At 62.6% G+C, this 17884-nt stretch overlaps 1 protein-coding gene across 5 annotated transcripts in view; it reads left to right on the top strand.

The window, feature by feature from the left end:
* The first annotated feature begins 3347 nt into the window (after window positions 1–3347).
* ONECUT1 (one cut homeobox 1) overlaps window positions 3348–17884 on the top strand; it is a 47661-nt gene continuing 33124 nt past the window's right edge. For 2 of the 5 annotated variants that reach the window (XM_068958613.1, XM_068958611.1), the window contains exon 1: window positions 3348–4874. In XM_068958613.1, coding sequence (XP_068814714.1) covers window positions 3794–4874 — 1081 coding nt within the window. In that variant the 5' untranslated portion in view covers window positions 3348–3793. Of the gene's footprint in view, window positions 4875–10128; window positions 11330–17884 lie in introns of those variants that run through there. The other 3 variants (XM_068958612.1, XM_068958614.1, XR_011143752.1) reach the window with 3 other exon arrangements.

The following is a 17884-nucleotide window of genomic DNA, read 5'->3' as shown; positions in this document are numbered from 1 at the left end:
CAGGGCTCAGGGCGGTGGGTGTGGGAGGGCACACGGGGGTGTCAGGGCTCAGGGCGGTGGGTGTGGGAGGGCACACGGGGGTGTCAGGGCTCAGGGCGGTGGGTGTGGGAGGGCACACGGGGGTGTCAGGGCTCAGGGCGGTGGGTGTGGGAGGGCACACGGGGGTGTCAGGGCTCACGGCGGTGGGTGTGGGAGGGCACACGGGGGTGTCAGGGCTCAGGGCGGTGAGTGTGGGAGGGCACACGGGTGGTGTCAGGGCTCAGGGCGGTGGGTGTGGGAGGGCACACGGGGGTGTCAGGGCTCAGGGCGGTGGGTGTGGGAGGGCACACGGGGGTGTCAGGGCTCACAGCGGTGGGTGTGGGAGGGCACACGGGGGTGTCAGGGCTCACGGCGGTGGGTGTGGGAGGGCACACGGGGGTGTCAGGGCTCACGGCGGTGGGTGTGGGAGGGCACACGGGGGTGTCAGGGCTCAGGGCGGTGGGTGTGGGAGGGCACACGGGGGTGTCAGGGCTCACGGCGGTGGGTGTGGGAGGGCACACGGGTGGTGTCAGGGCTCAGGGCGGTGGGTGTGGGAGGGCACACGGGGGTGTCAGGGCTCAGGGCGGTGGGTGTGGGAGGGCACACGGGGGTGTCAGGGCTCAGGGCGGTGAGTGTGGGAGGGCACACGGGTGGTGTCAGGGCTCAGGGCGGTGGGTGTGGGAGGGCACACGGGGGTGTCAGGGCTCAGGGCGGTGGGTGTGGGAGGGCACAAGGGGGTGTCAGGGCTCAGGGCGGTGAGTGTGGGAGGGCACACGGGTGGTGTCAGGGCTCAGGGCGGTGGGTGTGGGAGGGCACACGGGGGTGTCAGGGCTCACGGCGGTGGGTGTGGGAGGGCACAAGGGGGTGTCAGGGCTCAGGGCGGTGAGTGTGGGAGGGCACACGGGTGGTGTCAGGGCTCAGGGCGGTGGGTGTGGGAGGGCACACGGGGGTGTCAGGGCTCAGGGCGGTGGGTGTGGGAGGGCACACGGGGGTGTCAGGGCTCACGGCGGTGGGTGTGGGAGGGCACACGGGGGTGTCAGGGCTCAGGGCGGTGAGTGTGGGAGGGCACACGGGTGGTGTCAGGGCTCAGGGCGGTGGGTGTGGGAGGGCACACGGGGGTGTCAGGGCTCAGGGCGGTGGGTGTGGGAGGGCACACGGGGGTGTCAGGGCTCACGGCGGTGGGTGTGGGAGGGCACACGGGGGTGTCAGGGCTCAGGGCGGTGGGTGTGGGAGGGCACACGGGGGTGTCAGGGCTCAGGGCGGTGGGTGTGGGAGGGCACACGGGGGTGTCAGGGCTCACGGCGGTGGGTGTGGGAGGGCACACGGTGGTGTCAGGGCTCAGGGCGGTGGGTGTGGGAGGGCACACGGGGGTGTCAGGGCTCAGGGCGGTGGGTGTGGGAGGGCACACGGGGGTGTCAGGGCTCAGGGCGGTGGGTGTGGGAGGGCACACACGGGGGTGTCAGGGCTCACGGCGGTGGGTGTGGGAGGGCACACGGGGGTGTCAGGGCTCAGGGCGGTGGGTGTGGGAGGGCACACGGGGGTGTCAGGGCTCACGGCGGTGGGTGTGGGAGGGCACACGGGGGTGTCAGGGCTCAGGGCGGTGGGTGTGGGAGGGCACACACGGGGGTGTCAGGGCTCACGGCGGTGGGTGTGGGAGGGCACACGGGGGTGTCAGGGCTCAGGGCGGTGGGTGTGGGAGGGCACACGGGGGTGTCAGGGCTCAGGGCGGTGGGTGTGGGAGGGCACACACGGGGGTGTCAGGGCTCACGGCGGTGGGTGTGGGAGGGCACACGGGGGTGTCAGGGCTCAGGGCGGTGGGTGTGGGAGGGCACACGGGGGTGTCAGGGCTCACGGCGGTGGGTGTGGGAGGGCACACGGGGGTGTCAGGGCTCACGGCGGTGGGTGTGGGAGGGCACACGGGGGTGTCAGGGCTCAGGGCGGTGGGTGTGGGAGGGCACACGGGGGTGTCAGGGCTCAGGGCGGTGGGTGTGGGAGGGCACACGGGGGTGTCAGGGCTCACGGCGGTGGGTGTGGGAGGGCACACGGGGGTGTCAGGGCTCACGGCGGTGGGTGTGGGAGGGCACACGGGGGTGTCAGGGCTCAGGGCGGTGGGTGTGGGAGGGCACACGGGGGTGTCAGGGCTCAGGGCGGTGGGTGTGGGAGGGCACACGGGGGTGTCAGGGCTCACGGCGGTGGGTGTGGGAGGGCACACGGGGGTGTCAGGGCTCAGGGCGGTGAGTGTGGGAGGGCACACGGGTGGTGTCAGGGCTCAGGGCGGTGGGTGTGGGAGGGCACACGGGGGTGTCAGGGCTCAGGGCGGTGGGTGTGGGAGGGCACACGGGGGTGTCAGGGCTCAGGGCGGTGGGTGTGGGAGGGCACACGGGGGTGTCAGGGCTCACGGCGGTGGGTGTGGGAGGGCACACGGGGGTGTCAGGGCTCAGGGCGGTGGGTGTGGGAGGGCACACGGGGGTGTCAGGGCTCACGGCGGTGGGTGTGGGAGGGCACACGGGGGTGTCAGGGCTCAGGGCGGTGGGTGTGGGAGGGCACACGGGGGTGTCAGGGCTCAGGGCGGTGGGTGTGGGAGGGCACACGGGGGTGTCAGGGCTCACGGCGGTGGGTGTGGGAGGGCACACGGGGGTGTCAGGGCTCACGGCGGTGGGTGTGGGAGGGCACACGGGGGTGTCAGGGCTCAGGGCGGTGGGTGTGGGAGGGCACACGGGGGTGTCAGGGCTCAGGGCGGTGGGTGTGGGAGGGCACACGGGGGTGTCAGGGCTCAGGGCGGTGGGTGTGGGAGGGCACACGGGGGTGTCAGGGCTCACGGCGGTGGGTGTGGGAGGGCACACAGGGGGCGGTGCCAGGGCAGAGACGGGGCGGTGCCAGGGCCCACGGGGCGGTGCGCGGGAGCGCGGCGGCTGGCGGCGGCCGGGCGGGCTCCCGGCTCGGTCGCTGCCCGGGGCCGGGCGCTGCGGCGGCCGGCGGCGCTGCCGGGGCGACCCCGGAAGCTGATGCGGGGCCTGAGGGCGACGAGGCTCCGCGCTGCCTGAAAACGCGAAGTCACCAAAGGGGCGGGGCGGGGCGGTCGGCCCGCCCCCCCTCCCGGCACCGCCCCGCCCCCCTCCCGCCGGCTGCCGGGCGGTCGGGCGGGCGGGCGGCTCCGCAGACCCCGCCCTCCGCGCCCTCCGCGCCCCCCGCCGGGCGAGGGCCGCCCGCGGCAGAGCTGCGCCAGCGGCTCTGCGGGCCGCGGCGCCGGGCTCGCCTCCTTAATAGGGGCGGTGACGTCACGGCGGGGGCGGGGAGGCGGGGGCGGGGCGGGGAGGCGGGGCGCGGGCAGGGGGCGGGAGGCGGGGCGGGCCCGGCGCGCATGCGCCGCGCCGACCCGCCGCGCCGCTGCAGCAGCGGAGCGGTGGCCAAAGACGCCGAGCCCAGTAAGAGACATGGCTAGAGATGGCGAGGGACGCGGTCAGGCACCTACCGGGGCTGCGGAGGCTGTTTTAAAAGGACGGGGGCCTTAAAATTGATCCAACATCGTCATCAAAAAAAAATAATTTTTTTTAATAAACCACCAAAAAAAAAAAAAGACCAACCAAGCAGCAGCAGCAACAACAACAAAACCCCCCCAAAAAAATAGCAACAAAAAAATCAGCCAGTCCCCCCCCACGAGCCTGATCCTTTCCAGCCGGGGACGAAGCCTGCATGCATCCGCCGTGAAGACCTCCTAGGACCTTCCAACCACAGACCAGATAGATGTTTTGTCCGCACGCTCGCACGAATAATAATGAACGCGCAGCTGGCGATGGAGAACATCGGCGATCTGCACGGGGTGAGCCATGAGCCCGTGCCCGCCACGGCCGACCTGATGAGCAGCAGTCCCCACCACCGGAGCTCGGTGACCCATCGCAGCAACCACTTGCCAGCCCACCCTCGCTCCATGGGCATGGCGTCCATCCTCGACAGCGGCGACTACCACCACCACCACCGGCCCCCCGACCACGCTCTGACGGGACCCCTGCACCCCACCATGACCATGGCCTGCGAGACACCCCCCGGCATGAGCATGAGCAGTACCTACACCACGTTAACCCCTTTGCAACCTCTACCTCCCATCTCGACAGTCTCGGACAAGTTCCCTCACCACCACCACCACCATCACCACCACCACCACCCCCACCAGCGGATACCGGGCAACGTGAGCGGCAGCTTCACCCTCATGAGGGACGAGAGGGGTCTGGCGTCCATGAACAACCTCTACACCCCCTACCATAAGGATGTTACCGGCATGGGGCAAAGCCTCTCGCCTTTGTCTGGATCGGGCCTGGGGAGCATCCATAACTCCCAGCAAGGGCTGCCCCACTATGCCCACCCCAGTGCCACCATGCCCGCCGAGAAAATGCTCACCCCGAACGGCTTCGAAGCCCACCACCCCGCCATGCTAGCCAGGCATGGCGACCAACACCTCACCCCCACCTCGGCCGGCATGGTGCCCCTCAACGGCATCCCGCACCACCCCCATGCCCACCTCAACGCCCAGAGCCACGGGCAGATCCTGGGCTCTGCCAGGGAGCAAAACCCCTCCGTGACTGGCTCGCAGGTCAACAGTGGAAGTAATTCAGGGCAAATGGAAGAAATCAATACCAAAGAAGTCGCTCAGAGGATCACCACCGAGCTCAAGCGGTACAGCATCCCCCAGGCTATCTTCGCCCAGAGGGTGCTGTGCCGGTCTCAAGGGACCCTCTCGGACCTGCTAAGGAACCCCAAGCCCTGGAGCAAGCTCAAATCCGGCCGGGAGACCTTCCGCAGGATGTGGAAGTGGCTCCAGGAGCCGGAGTTTCAGCGGATGTCTGCTCTGCGGCTGGCAGGTGAGCGCGGGGCGCGGGCGGCGCGGCGGCCCCGGGCTGCGCCGGGCGCCGGCGGCCGCGGAACGGCGGCCCGGGCCCCCCCGGCCCCCCGGCTGCTCTCCCGGCCCCCCGGCTGCTCTCCCGGCCCCGCACAGCGGCGCCTGTCCCGCGCCGCGCTCCCGCGCCCGAACAAAGCCGTGCGCGCCCGCGGGGGCCCGGGCGCTGCGCTGCGCTGCGCCGCGGCGCCGGCTCGCCGCGCTCTTCCCGGCTGTGCGGGCCGCGGGGCTCGCGTGTGGCGGAATTGGGCAACGGCCCCGGTAACGGCGGAGCCGCCGCCCCGGCGAGTCGCCGCTCGGCCGTGCGCGGCCGCCGCGCCGCTCCGTCGCCCGGTGCGCGCACGGGCGGTGCTCGCCGCCTCCGGGCGATGTGCGCGGGGCTGGGGTAAGCGGAGTGCGAAAAAAAGCTTCTCAACTCGGCATTCAGTCCTCACGTGTGTGTGTGTGCGCGCACTGGCACCCTTGGCAGCTGCGCGGGCACTGCGCGCTGGCGCTGCGGGGGAGCCCCTGCGTGCGCGGGGCCGCCTGCCCGCATTTACCTCTTTGTCCTCTTTCTACCGCTCGGTTTGTTTGCAGGCGAGTTACGGCCGGCATCGGAGGCAGGTCCGGCGGAAGCGCTTTAATTGGTGGTCGTGGGGGGGGGGTGGTCTGCGCCGCCGGGCTCCGCGCGGCTCCGCGCTGCGCGCAGCGGCTCCGCGGGGCCGCTCGGGCAGGCGGGCGGGCGGGCGAGGCGAGGCGAGCGGCTGCTCTGTGACAACAACGGCCCTCGGCGGGGGGCTGAGGGTCCTGATGCGAGAGGCTAGCCGATGCTCAGAGCCGATTTTAGCTCCCTATCCCGTTTGTTTTAGATTAGGTGTTCTGGAGCAGTGTTATTTTCCCACAAATGATACAAGCCTGGCGTGTAACTGGTGGCTGAAGAGCAGAAGAAATGCAATTGGCTAAAATCGTTAGATTTTAACTGATTGCAATTATCATTAGCCCGTGGAGTGTGAATTTCGTACGGATGCCTCTGCCTGTGAGAAGGAGCCTGTGCCGTGTCCCTGCGCTGCTCCACCACCTCAGAAATACCTCAGAATGTGCTGGTTCGGTCTATTCCTAAGGAACAGCTTCGGTATTGTCTGCTCGGGGATCCGAAGGAGCAGAATGTGTTTCCGTCCTATTTTGTACCTGTTCTCCTCCTGCCTCCTCCCCAAATCGGCCAACTTGTGCGCCCAGTGCAGAGCCAGAGTTTAATATGCCGTGAGTGAGGGTTTGTTAATTAAGTGATAGGTCTCCATTAATTTGTCCCTGGAGAACGCGAGACAGTCGATCCGAGTTGGAGTCGGGGTCACTGATCCGTTTCACGGATAAAAATAAGGGAAGGGCCAAATCTTTCTCCTTTCGAGTACACAAATGTTCCTGCGCTTTCGGCTGGAGCGACTGTGGGAATTGGGAGCTGCTGCCTGATCACTGGGGACCCAGCTGGGATACAGCCGTGTTTCCTTGCCGGCTTTCGGCTACCCTCCTCGTTCCCGAAGCCTAAAGTAGCGCTAGAAAGGGAGCCTAACGTGGACCTTTCCTCCACGCCGTAGCTCTCCTCGCGGTGCACAGCAGCGGGAGGACGTTGCTCTCCTCCACTCCTGCAGAGCCAGTTTCAAAGGTCTGGTCTGCTAGAAAATGCCCTTTCCTCCTTCCCTTTCTCAACAACAACCCCCACGAGAAGTAAACCCTCGTCTTGCTGGTGCTATCCAGATGAGGAGGATGGAGTTTGTGTTTCTAGTATCCCCTTAACGATTGCTAAGGCGAACTTCCTTCGATTTGGAGTGTATTTTTACGACAATTCGGTCGACCTGAATCTCCACTCATTTGCATAGATCGATACTGGAAACAACCCCTCGCGCTGGAGTCTGCTGGCATTCCCCTCCTGGCGCGGCGGGCCGGGAGGCTCTGCCAGCCGGGGCTGCCGCGCCGGGGCAGCGGCAGGCGCCTCCGCCCCGCGGGACCGCCGCAACGCTGCCGCCCGCGCAGCCCTTTGCTCGCTCCCGCCCCGCGCCGCCCCTTCCTCCAGCCGCCCCGGGGATAAGCGGATCCCGGTAATCCCGTTAGAGAGACAAAGCCTCATTATTCCCCCCCCCCCCCCTTTTCCGATCGAATCTGAAAGCGGCACCTTAGAGAAACGGCCTCCCCGGGGCGGCACAGAGCTCGCAGCCCGGGGAGGGAGGGCGGCGGGGAAGGCTGCCTGCGCCCGAGGGTGCCCGGGGCTCACGGCCGCGCAGGGGCCGCTGCAGCCCGGCTTGGCCGCGGGGCTGGTGCCCCGCTGCGGCAGCGGCCCCGGGCAGCCCCGCCGGGCGCCGGGCGTGGGGCAACCCGCGGCACGTGCTCATTTGCATATCGGTGCGTCCCAACCAATGAGGGGCGGCCCCTGGGCGCCCCCCCCCCGCCACCACCGCCCCGCACCCCGCGGGCCGCGGCCGCCCCTGCGCGCGGCGCTGAGCGCCCTGCGCCGGCTGCCCTGCGCCGTGCTGCGGGCGCTGCTGGCGAGGCAATCCGCTGTAAATGCATCAACTATCGATTTTATTTTGTTCAGGTTTTAAATGTGTGATGATCTTACTAAGTGGTAAAAATCTACCCCGATTGGTATTGATGTATGAACATCAATTCAAAATATCATAAATTACTCCAGCCGACGCAAATTAAATTTCACGTCCAAATTATAACTCACTCTCGGGCGTTTAGAGAATTATCAGGTAGATAAATACCCAGAGCTGAGCCTTCGCCGCCTTTATTTCTTCCCGTTCCGATTTCCTGCAGGCAGCAGCCGGGAGGCGACGGGGAGGGGAGGGGGAGCCTGGTTATTTTAGGCCCCACAGTCTTGCCCAGCGCTTTATCTTCAGTGTTTGCCCCTTCCAGCCATCCCTAGGGGTTTCCCTACCCCCCAGATTACAGAAGCTCCGACAAATAGAGGAAAAATTGGTAGTTACATGGAAGCAGGATTGAGGTCTTGACACTTCCTGGGCTGTCTCTTGAAATGTAAGCAGAACTGCTAATTGCAAAGCTGACCTCTTCCAGCCTCCATCTTATTCATCCCATCTTCCTTCTCCTCTCTGTTCTCTTTTCCTTTGTCTGTCCCCCCTCGCTCCCCCTTATCACTGAATATTTATCTATTTGTCCATTTCTCTATTAGTTATTCTTCCAGGAGGTTTCCCTCCTGCCCCTCACCCTTACTGACATTTGAAAGGGCAGTGAAGAGATGTCAAAATATAGATACAATTCAAAGAGGAGATACAGCCCTTCTGCAGTCTGTCGGGATTTAAGGGTAGATTTCTTTCAGGTTCTTCGAAGGGGGAGTAGGGGAAAAAAAAGAAAAGAAAGCCAAAACCGATTCATCTAGTGCAGGAAAAAAGCCAGCATCGAGCTATTTGTTTTCTGAAACGCGTTTGCCTCAAGGCGGCTTGTCAGCGCCCCGCTGCCCTGCGCGGGGCTCGGCGCGCCGCGGGCCGCGCTGCAGGCCGCGAGCAGAGGCAGAAGCGCAGCCAAGAAACGTTTGGGGACGGGGCTTCCTCCGCGGGAATCCCACAGCTCCTCCCGGTACCGCACAAGGCGGCGTGAGAAAGGAGGGAGCTGGCCGAGGGGCACCTTCCTAGCAGACCTCCCCAACAGGCTCTTCCCGGCGGCGTCTGCTCTGCCGGCCCGGCCGGGCGCGGGGCGGCGCGGAGGAGGCGCGCTCGCCCGCGGAGGGTTGGCCGCGAGCGGGCGAGGCGCGGAGCGCTGGCCAGCATCTTCCTGCGACCTGAGAGCTGCATGTCCTTCCTTCCCTCCCCTTTCCCTTTCTCCCTCCAAAATCAAATCTTATCTAAGCTGCAGCCTGGGAAGCCGGCGAGAAATTCTCACCAAATTAACTGCAGAGAAATCAATACTGTAATCAGAGCGTTTCCCCCATCAAATAGGAAATCTGGTGAACGCCGTTCGCGGCGCGCCCTGCCGCCGGCCCCTCGGCGGCCGAGGCCTTGCCCCACCGCTCGGCACCGGGCAGGCTGCGGGCGCCGGCACGGGGCGGCCCGGGCGCGACGGGGCGGCTCGGCGCGGTGCGCGGGGGCTCCCGGGCGGAGGGGAGAGCGGGGGCCGCGACGGGGCGGCCGCCCGCCGCCAAGCCGTGTGTTTGCCGGCCGCGTCCTTGTGCCGATTGATTTACGGCCGCTCGTACACGGCCTCGTTTGCTTTTCGTTAATGGTTATCTAGCGGGGAGGCCGGCGGGCCGCTCCCGCCGCCGGCGCGCCGCCAGCGACCCGCGTTCCTCTGCACCCGGGCCGGGCCGGGCCGTGCTGGGCTGGGCCATGGTGTGCAGTGCCGGGCCGGGCCGGGCCGGGCCGGGCCTTGCCGCTCCTCGGAGTCGCCCGGCGCCGCTTTTGTTTGTTTGTTGTTTGTTTTAATTAGCGACCACATGGCAGAGGGCCGGGGGGAGGGGGGAGCTGCCCTGATCCCACCCGCGCTGCCATTTTGACCGACAGCCCACTTCAAAATGGGAGCCGCTCCCGGCCCCGGCCGCCCCACGGACCCTTCCCTCGGGGCGGCGGGCCCGGGAGGCCGCCCCGGTCGGGGATCCCTGCGGCGGGCGGAGCCGTCGGGCCAAGGCGGCAGCGGCCCCCGCACGGTGCCCCGAGCACGTGAGAGCGGCCGGGCCGGGCTGGCTCGCACCGACACGCGGCCCGACGCCGCCGCCGCCCCGCCGCGCCGGGAGCGCCCTCGGTTTCCGGGGGCTCTGCGCCACCTACTGACGGGCAGCGGCCGGAGCCCCGCGACTGAGGCGGCGGCGGCTCCCCCGCGCCGTCGGGGGCCCCGGGCCGCGGCAGCACCGCGGCGGCTTCCGCGGCGCTGGACGAGCGAGGCGGGCCGGCCCGGGGGGGGTGGAAATGGGGGGAGGGGGTCCCAGCCCCTTTCTCGGCGCGGGCGCCCCGCGGGTAACACTTGCACGGGGCGCCGGTGTCGCCGGTGTCGCCGGGCTGTTTCGGCTCGGGTTGAGCCGTCGGCGCGAGGCCGGGCCGCGCTTTCAGCACTGCGGACAGTTACCGCCGCCCCGGCCCTGCTCCCGGCCCCTCTCCCGCTCCCGGCCCCGGCTCACGGTGCAAGCCCCGCGGTGGGGCGCCCCGTCGAAGGAGCCGCCCGCCCCCTTACCTTTCGGGGCAGGGGCTGCCCGGCCTCAGGACCTTGAGCCCGGCTCAGGTAATTTTTTTGCTCTGCAGTCTCACGGTTGTCATCGTTAATGAAGGAGCAATGCAGCATCGATTATGCATAACGGCAGCACGCAATTAGGCAGGCTGTGATGCTGCAGGACGCGTCGGCTTCAGCCTGCCTGCCCATCCCAGAGCTGGGTGCTTGGCCACACGACGGGGAAGGGAAGCTCAGTGCTGGGGCAGGTGGAAAAGTATGGACTGCAGCCAGACGCCTCCGAGACACCCCCGGGACTTGACAGTGCTGGAGAAACAGCGGTTAGGAACTGGTGCCCGGATAGCCTCCTGTAAACAGGCAACAAGTCACCCCAATAAGAATCTCTAGCAGGGGTAGCAAATGTCACAGTGTGGTGGGGAAGGAAAGACAATTTCCCCCAGCGGTGTAACAGCGAGCGATGCTGCACAGGGCCCCGCAGGCTAGAAGGGTCCAGCCGATCCACAAAGGAAGAAGAGGCAGGCGTGATGCTGGCAGAGAAGCCTCCTTCGGTGCCTGGCACCTGGACTGTGCCGGCTGCGGGATATTGCGACTGCAGCTGGAATAGCAGGCATCAGCCATCCAGCGGATGGAGAGCTGGGGTGCTGTGCTGCAGCTGAATCCTGGCATTTGCGAACTGTGCGTTTAGACAGTCGGGGGGAATATGTTTACTAAATTGATGCAAGGTTTTCTAGACACACACAGAACAGGCAGGAATCCATCTGTGAATATATGTTTGCATGCATCTGAACTAAATCATAGCTCATGTTTTGTCTTGAACAGCTCGTGCCTGTTGCCTTGTAACACAAGACTCCCACACACCCAAAACCAAGGGACAAGTTCATTTCAAGAGAGACCTAAGGTGACTCTTAAATGTGGGATCTGTTGCTAAAGCGCTTCTGGCTTTTATCTGAAGAATATGGGCATCAAGGAGAATTTGTCCTTAGTGCTGAATCAGGACCTAGCAGGGCATTATGTTGGGTGCTTTCATGACTACTATATTCATCCATGATCAAATAATAAATGTCAATTCTTACTTCAAATATAAATCTATCTGGATAAATCATATACTGATAGAAAATCAACCAGTTCTTACTGAAATTCTTCCAAAATGCAGCTTACTTGAGCCATTTTGTTTAAGAGGAAGTCAGTTTTATGATGCTAAAAGAATAATTTGCAGGAACAATTTATTAGAACAACAATAGTTTTGATTTTATCCCATTTTAGAGGAATAGGAAGTCTCAGGGGTAACATTTTATGTGCAACGAAAATGGCAATTAACATGCAATTGATTTATGTGTCGTAAGCTTTGCATCCAGCATTACAAGCTACATCAGGACTATATAATATGTGGGTTGTTGTGTATAAGCATTTTCTGGTGGACCATTAGAAATGCTGCTACTGAAAATAGCGAACTATTAAATCACAAGACATGGGGGCCTATTCCTGAGCGATTTTGGCGCAGAAGCTGCAGTGAACCTGACCTAAGGTTACAGGTAGCTTTAAGTGCATCAGCACTCTCACAGATTACTGCAAGTGCTCCCGGGGCGCAGGCAGGGAGCTGCCGCCCGGGCAGGGCACCCCGGAAGCCGCGTGTCGCGGCGGGGCCCCGCGCACCCCGCGCCGCGGCCCCGCCGAGCAGCCGTGCGCCGCCACCGCCGCCTTTCTCACGGGCTGCGGCCGTACCCGCCCGTCTGACCGCTCTCCGCGTTGGCGGAGGGGTTAAACCAGCGCGGGGAGCCGAGGGGGGCGATGGGGCAGGCCGAGGTTTTAAATGTACCCGATGCTGCCTGATGCCTCGTCAACATTTTGCCACGCGTGGCGTCGCTCCACAGCCGCGAGGGGGTTTTTCCAGGCCCGGCAGAAAGCCGGTGCAGCGCAGTAGCCGGCGCAGGCCCGTTTCCCGGCTCCGCGGGGGCCGGCGGAGACCCCGCGCCGCGAGCTGGGGTGACCCCGCGGGGGTGCGCGGAGCAGGACTGGCCCCGAGAGGCCCGTGGCGGCGGGTTGGCGCCGGGCACGGCGGGGCGGGCACGGCGGGGCGCGCAGCGGGGCGGAGCGGGCACGGCGGGGCGGGGCGCGCAGCGGGGCGGAGCGGGCGGGCGTTCTGGCAGGTAGGGGCGAAGCGGGGCGGAGAGGCGCTTCTCGGCGGCGCGGCGCAGGCGGGCGGTTCCGGGTGGTCCGGTGCTCCCCGGCGGGGCTGTCAGGTGCGGTGCGATGCGGAGCGGACAGACGCTCCCCGGCGGCGCGGTGGGGCGCTGGGCGGTTGGGAGGCGCGGTGCAGTGCGGAGCGGCGCTGCCCGCCGGGGCGCTGGGTGGTTGGGAGGCGCGGAGCGGCGCTGCCGTCGGGGCGCTGGGTGGTTGGGAGGCGCGGAGCGGCGCGGTGGGGCGCTGGGCGGTTGGGAGGCGCGGCGGGGCGCGGAGCGGCGCTGCCGTCGGGGCGCTGGGTGGTTGGGAGGCGCGGAGCGGCGCTGCCGTCGGGGCGCTGGGCGGTTGGGAGGCGCGGAGCGGCGCTGCCGTCGGGGCGCTGGGCGGTTGGGAAGCGCGGAGCGGCGCTGCGCGGCGGGGCGCTGGGCGGTTGGGAGGCGCGGAGCGGCGCTGCCCGCCGGGGCGCTGGGCGGTTGGGAAGCGCGGAGCGGCGCTGCGCGGCGGGGCGCTGGGCGGTTGGGAGGCGCGGCGGGGCGCGGAGCGGCGCTGCCGTCGGGGCGCTGGGCGGCTGGGAGGCGCGGCGGGGCGCGGAGCGGCGCTGCCGTCGGGGCGCTGGGCGGCTGGGAGGCGCGGCGGGGCGCGGAGCGGCGCTGCCGTCGGGGCGCTGGGCGGCTGGGAGGCGCGGCGGGGCGCGGAGCGGCGCTGCCGTCGGGGCGCTGGGTGGTTGGGAGGCGCGGCGGGGCGCGGAGCGGCGCTGCCGTCGGGGCGCTGGGCGGCTGGGAGGCGCGGCGGGGCGCGGAGCGGCGCTGCGCGGCGGGGCGCTGCAGCCGCGGGGCGAGGGCGCCATCTCGGGGGCGGCAGCTGCAGCGCACCGCAGCGGCCGGGGCGCGCCGAGGCGGCTAACACGATTAAAATATTGATGTAGTCGCAAAAATCGTTCATTAAGGCAATTTAATTTTTGCTATTAAATGTCCTTCCAATTCATTTGGGGTAATTAAGATGCAGTTAAAGTGATTAAATTCTAATTACTTATGCTAGACAAAGAAATATTTGTCGCAGGAATATGGTTAACTAAAGACCCAGCTAAAGAAATTTAGCGTTTACTTTAAATGATATCACAGGAAAAGCGGGTGCTTCCCCCTGATTAATCCACTTAGCAGCCTATTCTGTAACGGTGATGTCAGCTCGTTCAAGCAGTTACAGATCCGTCAGCACTGTGAGTTGGTGCAAACCCCTGAATCCCAAACTGTTGAGTCAGCGCTGCTTAGTCTGATTCACTTTATTATCCCAGTGGCAGCAAATTAAGCTCACTCATTTTCATACAGTTGTCAGGAGTGAAATGTTTACCATTCGCGGTCTCAGCTGGGATCTATATGTTGCCAGGCTGAAGTTACTCTGTGAGCTTGCTTTATAGAAACATATTTTTAAGTTTTCTCATGGTATGAAAAAACGAACGAGGAACATTGCCTGGGTTTTAGCGGGATGCGCTGCACTCTAAGCACCTGTAAACGCCTACCACTAGAAAGACAAGGTTCAAAATACAGAGCCATGCCAGGAGCAATAAGAGATACCATAATACAATTTCGTGTGTGTTCAGATGTTTCAGCGTAGTCCCTGCTTTCTTCAGCTGGGAGCAGGCGGCTTTGGGGAGCAACCAGTGTTCTGCATTGGCAGCGTAGGCTTTCAGCGTTATCTTGTGAGCGGCCTTTTCCCAACAGGGGCGGAAGCTTTTGGGAACCCTCACGTAGCAGCGATGCTATCTGTGCTCATGGTGGAACACCAGAATAAATGGCAGTGGGTAGCTGTGGCTGTTCTTCCAGGCCAAACAGGTTTGCCTGCTTTTAGTACCTGTGGTAAAGTCTGCACTCGGTTAGCATGGGTCTTATAAGCCCCTAATTTTGTTCCCATATTCCCCCTAATACTAAGTTTTTGACAATTAGGAAACATCTGTCATCTGTGTGTGCCTCTGCACACGCCAGAGGTGTCATTCATGTGATAAGGATGGCACTTGCGTTATTATCACCATGTAAATTATCGCTATAAATTTACCATGAACTTTTGACCACTTGCTTCCTCTACACGCATGTAGCCAGCGTAATCAGGACTGTCTCTCCTGTGCACAGCCGTCAGCAGTTTCAGCCTCCTGTGGGAATTCTGCCTTCTCCCGCCACAGGCAGACCCTCCGCCAGTGGACTATCCTGAGGGGTGTTCTCTAGTTTGTACCAGAGACGAGTTTTCTCTCTTTAAAAATGTTATTGGAGTCCCAGGCTTTACAGTCCTCACAATAAAGCTTAGAAAATACATACATTTCTAGAAGTTTTTGTATGTTTGTCTGAGATATGTCCTGTACTCCTGGACTCAGGATAGTTAAGAGATTTAGCTTTACAAAAGGAGGAGGGAAGATGACACTCACAAAAGCTTTGAGAACCCTCGCAAGTCTCCCTGAAATACCCCCTCGTCTCTCGTGGGGCATGAGCAGAGTGCAGTGCTGTTCCTGGCCCTTCTGGGGAAGGGCTGCACCTTTCCCACCCAGGGGAACGGTTACCGTTCTCAGCTCCCACCGGTGAAATTGGTAGCTTGTAAACGCCCCTGCTACTTTCTGGCGGTCTTGCACTGGAGTCCCTGAGAGAAGCACGGTGCAGATGGTTTTTCTCCTGCCTGTCTAACGCAAATATAGCGCTCATGAATAGCAAGGGTGAGGCAGTGCTGGAGATGAAGTCAGTGCGGAGAGGGTGGTGGTTAAGCCTGGAGGCCCCTGGCTCCATGCCAAATCCACCCTCTGACGTGGTGCAGCGAGGAGGTTCCTCCTCAAGCAAGACGCAAAGCTGCAGTCCTCTTGGCTTTCAGTCGTGAGAGATCCCTGAGGCTCTTCCTTCCTGAAAGTGAATGTTTCATCTGCAAAATGTTTTGACTGGCCACCCTCAACTGTAGTTACCAGCTTAGCCTCTGCCTCGCTCCCCTGCCAGCTTAGCAGTCCGCAGCTTTCTTGTTTTCCTCCAGCACAGATCCGTGGTGAAGTTGTGCTGGAGTTTGCCCAGATCAGTGGCATCAGATGTTTTCAAGCGCATGGGTGCCGTTTGATCCTGAACACGGGACTCTGAAGGGGGAGGCTTCCCGGGAGTGCTGCGCACGTGCGGTGTTGCCCACCTCCCGAGCAGACCGCTTCCCTGCTTGCCTCCCTGAGCACCTGCGGAGGGGTCATGTCATGCCCGTGGCCAGCACGTGCAGCTCCTCACCCCTTGGCCCGCAGCGTCCGGCGCCGACATCCAGCTGCGGCGCTAATTGGTGTCAAGTAACGTGTCAAATGTGACGGAAATTAGTGTGGTGTGAACCTGCTCACCGGGAGCTGAACCAAGACCCCTGCCTCGTTTCGTACAGGCACTCAGTGACCGGCAAGTCATAATGACTTGTGGTCACCGGAGACCCAGGCCAGGTTCGAAACGTGACCTGTCACCTGGAGGTGAAAGGCCCTGGACCCCCCTGCCAGGGCCCTGGGCCGGCCGGCACACCGCGGCATCTGCTGACTGTCAGCCGCGCGATGCCTCTCCCAGGTGCGGGCTGGGCCTGCTTTGGGCACAAAGAAAGGAAAAAAGGACTCCCTTAGGTGCACACGGCCATCACCCCAGCGCAGCCGGGGCGTCCGAGGGGACACCGGTCTGCTGGCGGCAGGTCTAGACCCCGCTTAATGCACCTTCGGCTTCTCAGCTTCTTGACTCTTTCCCACCCTACGCCCGAGTGCCTGCTCGCTGGCGGCGGCGTTTCAGGCTGATCGCCATCTCTTCCGGGCAGAGCTGTCCTCTGCTCCCATAACGAGCCACGGAGGCTGGGGTGGGTTTTGGCCACCCTGTGTTTTCTGTCGTTACTCCCTCCCACCCCAGTGCCAATATTCCAACAAAGAGCCCAGCTCAGCTTATGGTGGTCTTGTATTATGCACCCAAAACAAAATAGCAGAAAACAGGCTTCTTCAGGGTTTTGTTGGTTTCATACTTTGCTTTTGTGTTTATAGGCAAGAAAAGCTCGTGTTTGTAACGCACAGCCAGGCACACAGGTACGCACGCATGCAGAGGGCTTCTGACGATGGGCATTATGGTCATTGATTGATTTTGTTTTTTCTTAGATTTAAAGAGAAATACTCCCTCTCGGGATGAAAGACTAGATCAAGCGTTGAGGTTAATACCTGTGCTTATTGTAATCTTGACTTTTGGACTGACAGAGCAGTATAGATCACATCCCAGGTAGACAAAACAGCCTCTTCTGTATCTCAAGCTAATGATCTAATTAGTGCATTTTCATAGGGGACGTGATCCTCCTTGCACCTCAGTCGGAGCAGGATTGATCCCTTCCTGATGCATACAGCCAGCCCAGCGGCACGTTTAAGACGGATGCGGAAAGAGCAGTGATAAATGGCACAATTGCAGCAGGCCGCGGTGAGGCTGCAAGCCCTGCACCGCTCACGGACAACTGGGCCTTAATAAGATGTGCAGACCTTACCAGGTTTGGCACGTTAATGCAGCCAAATCCCTCAGGCGACTTAGCAGGAACAAAGGGAGACAAAAATAGATTGATGGACTGTATCGGGAGAATTGCAAGTGTCAAAAATATCTGTTGCTCAGGGCAGAGGAAGATGGAAGTGACTGGAGGAGGCCAGAGTTCAGCAGTGGATTTAGAGGGCTCCTTCTGGCACCGATAATATTACGCTGCCTGATCTGCGTATGTGTCACCAGCGTCAGCGACTCTGTCTTTATACTCTTCTTTGCTTTTTCTTAACTAGACTTTCCTGTGGCTCTTTCAAAAGGCATCTATCTCAAGGAGCGTCACTCAGCTGGGGCAGCCCAGAGACCAGAAGTGAGGTGGTTCTCCTCGGGAAGGGCGCGGGAACGGGCGCGCGTGCCTGCCGCGGGACGCCCTCGGGAGGCGCGCGCCCCCGAGAGCTGCAGCACCCCAGGGCTCCCGGCAAAGCCCTTTTCCTGAGTTGGGTTTCTGTGCCGAGAGGAGTCCGTTCACAGTGCTCATGGGCAGGTACACGTTAAGAACATCAGTGCAAATTATCTTCATCATCTTCTGCTACATCAGATAAAATGCTTTCGAAGGTGTGTGAGAACCAGTTGTGAAGACAGGCTCTGCTGTTTATCCAAAAAAGGATTGCATTCAGTCTTTAGGAAGCTACTGACTCCAGTGAATACTCCTGCTGGCTTTGAAGAAAGGAAGATTTGGCTAAAAGAGGTGTAGCTGCTTGGTCTGAACAGGACTCTGGGCCGAGTGCAGGCTGGGGTCGCGGCAGGGGAAGGCTCTCGTTTCGGTCAGTCCTGACAGCTTCGGCTAGCCAGGCTCTGCGCCTGCGCTGGATAGTCTCTCGCATTGGAGGAGGTTTTATCCCCGCAGTGTACATTTGTTCTCTGGCAAGCTGGAAGCTACAATTTATTATTAAAATCGATTGGCTCCAATGCAGGGAAAACGATTGTAAGGAAACCCTATTACAGTTTTTCATTATCACCATTATTTATTTTTAAGTGCTATTAATATTCCTAGGTCTGGACAAGGCAGAAGATGAAAGGCGGTATCCACCCTTGCTGCTCACAACATGAGCCTAGGCAGTACTGTTTCCAAGAGCTCCTTAAACAGTTAGGTGTATTTAGAAGTTTTACCCTT

Source organism: Struthio camelus, chromosome 12 (genome assembly GCF_040807025.1).
Source record: "Struthio camelus isolate bStrCam1 chromosome 12, bStrCam1.hap1, whole genome shotgun sequence".
NCBI classification, from domain to species: Eukaryota; Metazoa; Chordata; class Aves; order Struthioniformes; family Struthionidae; genus Struthio; species Struthio camelus.
This window is presented reverse-complemented; position numbering and strand designations above follow the sequence as displayed.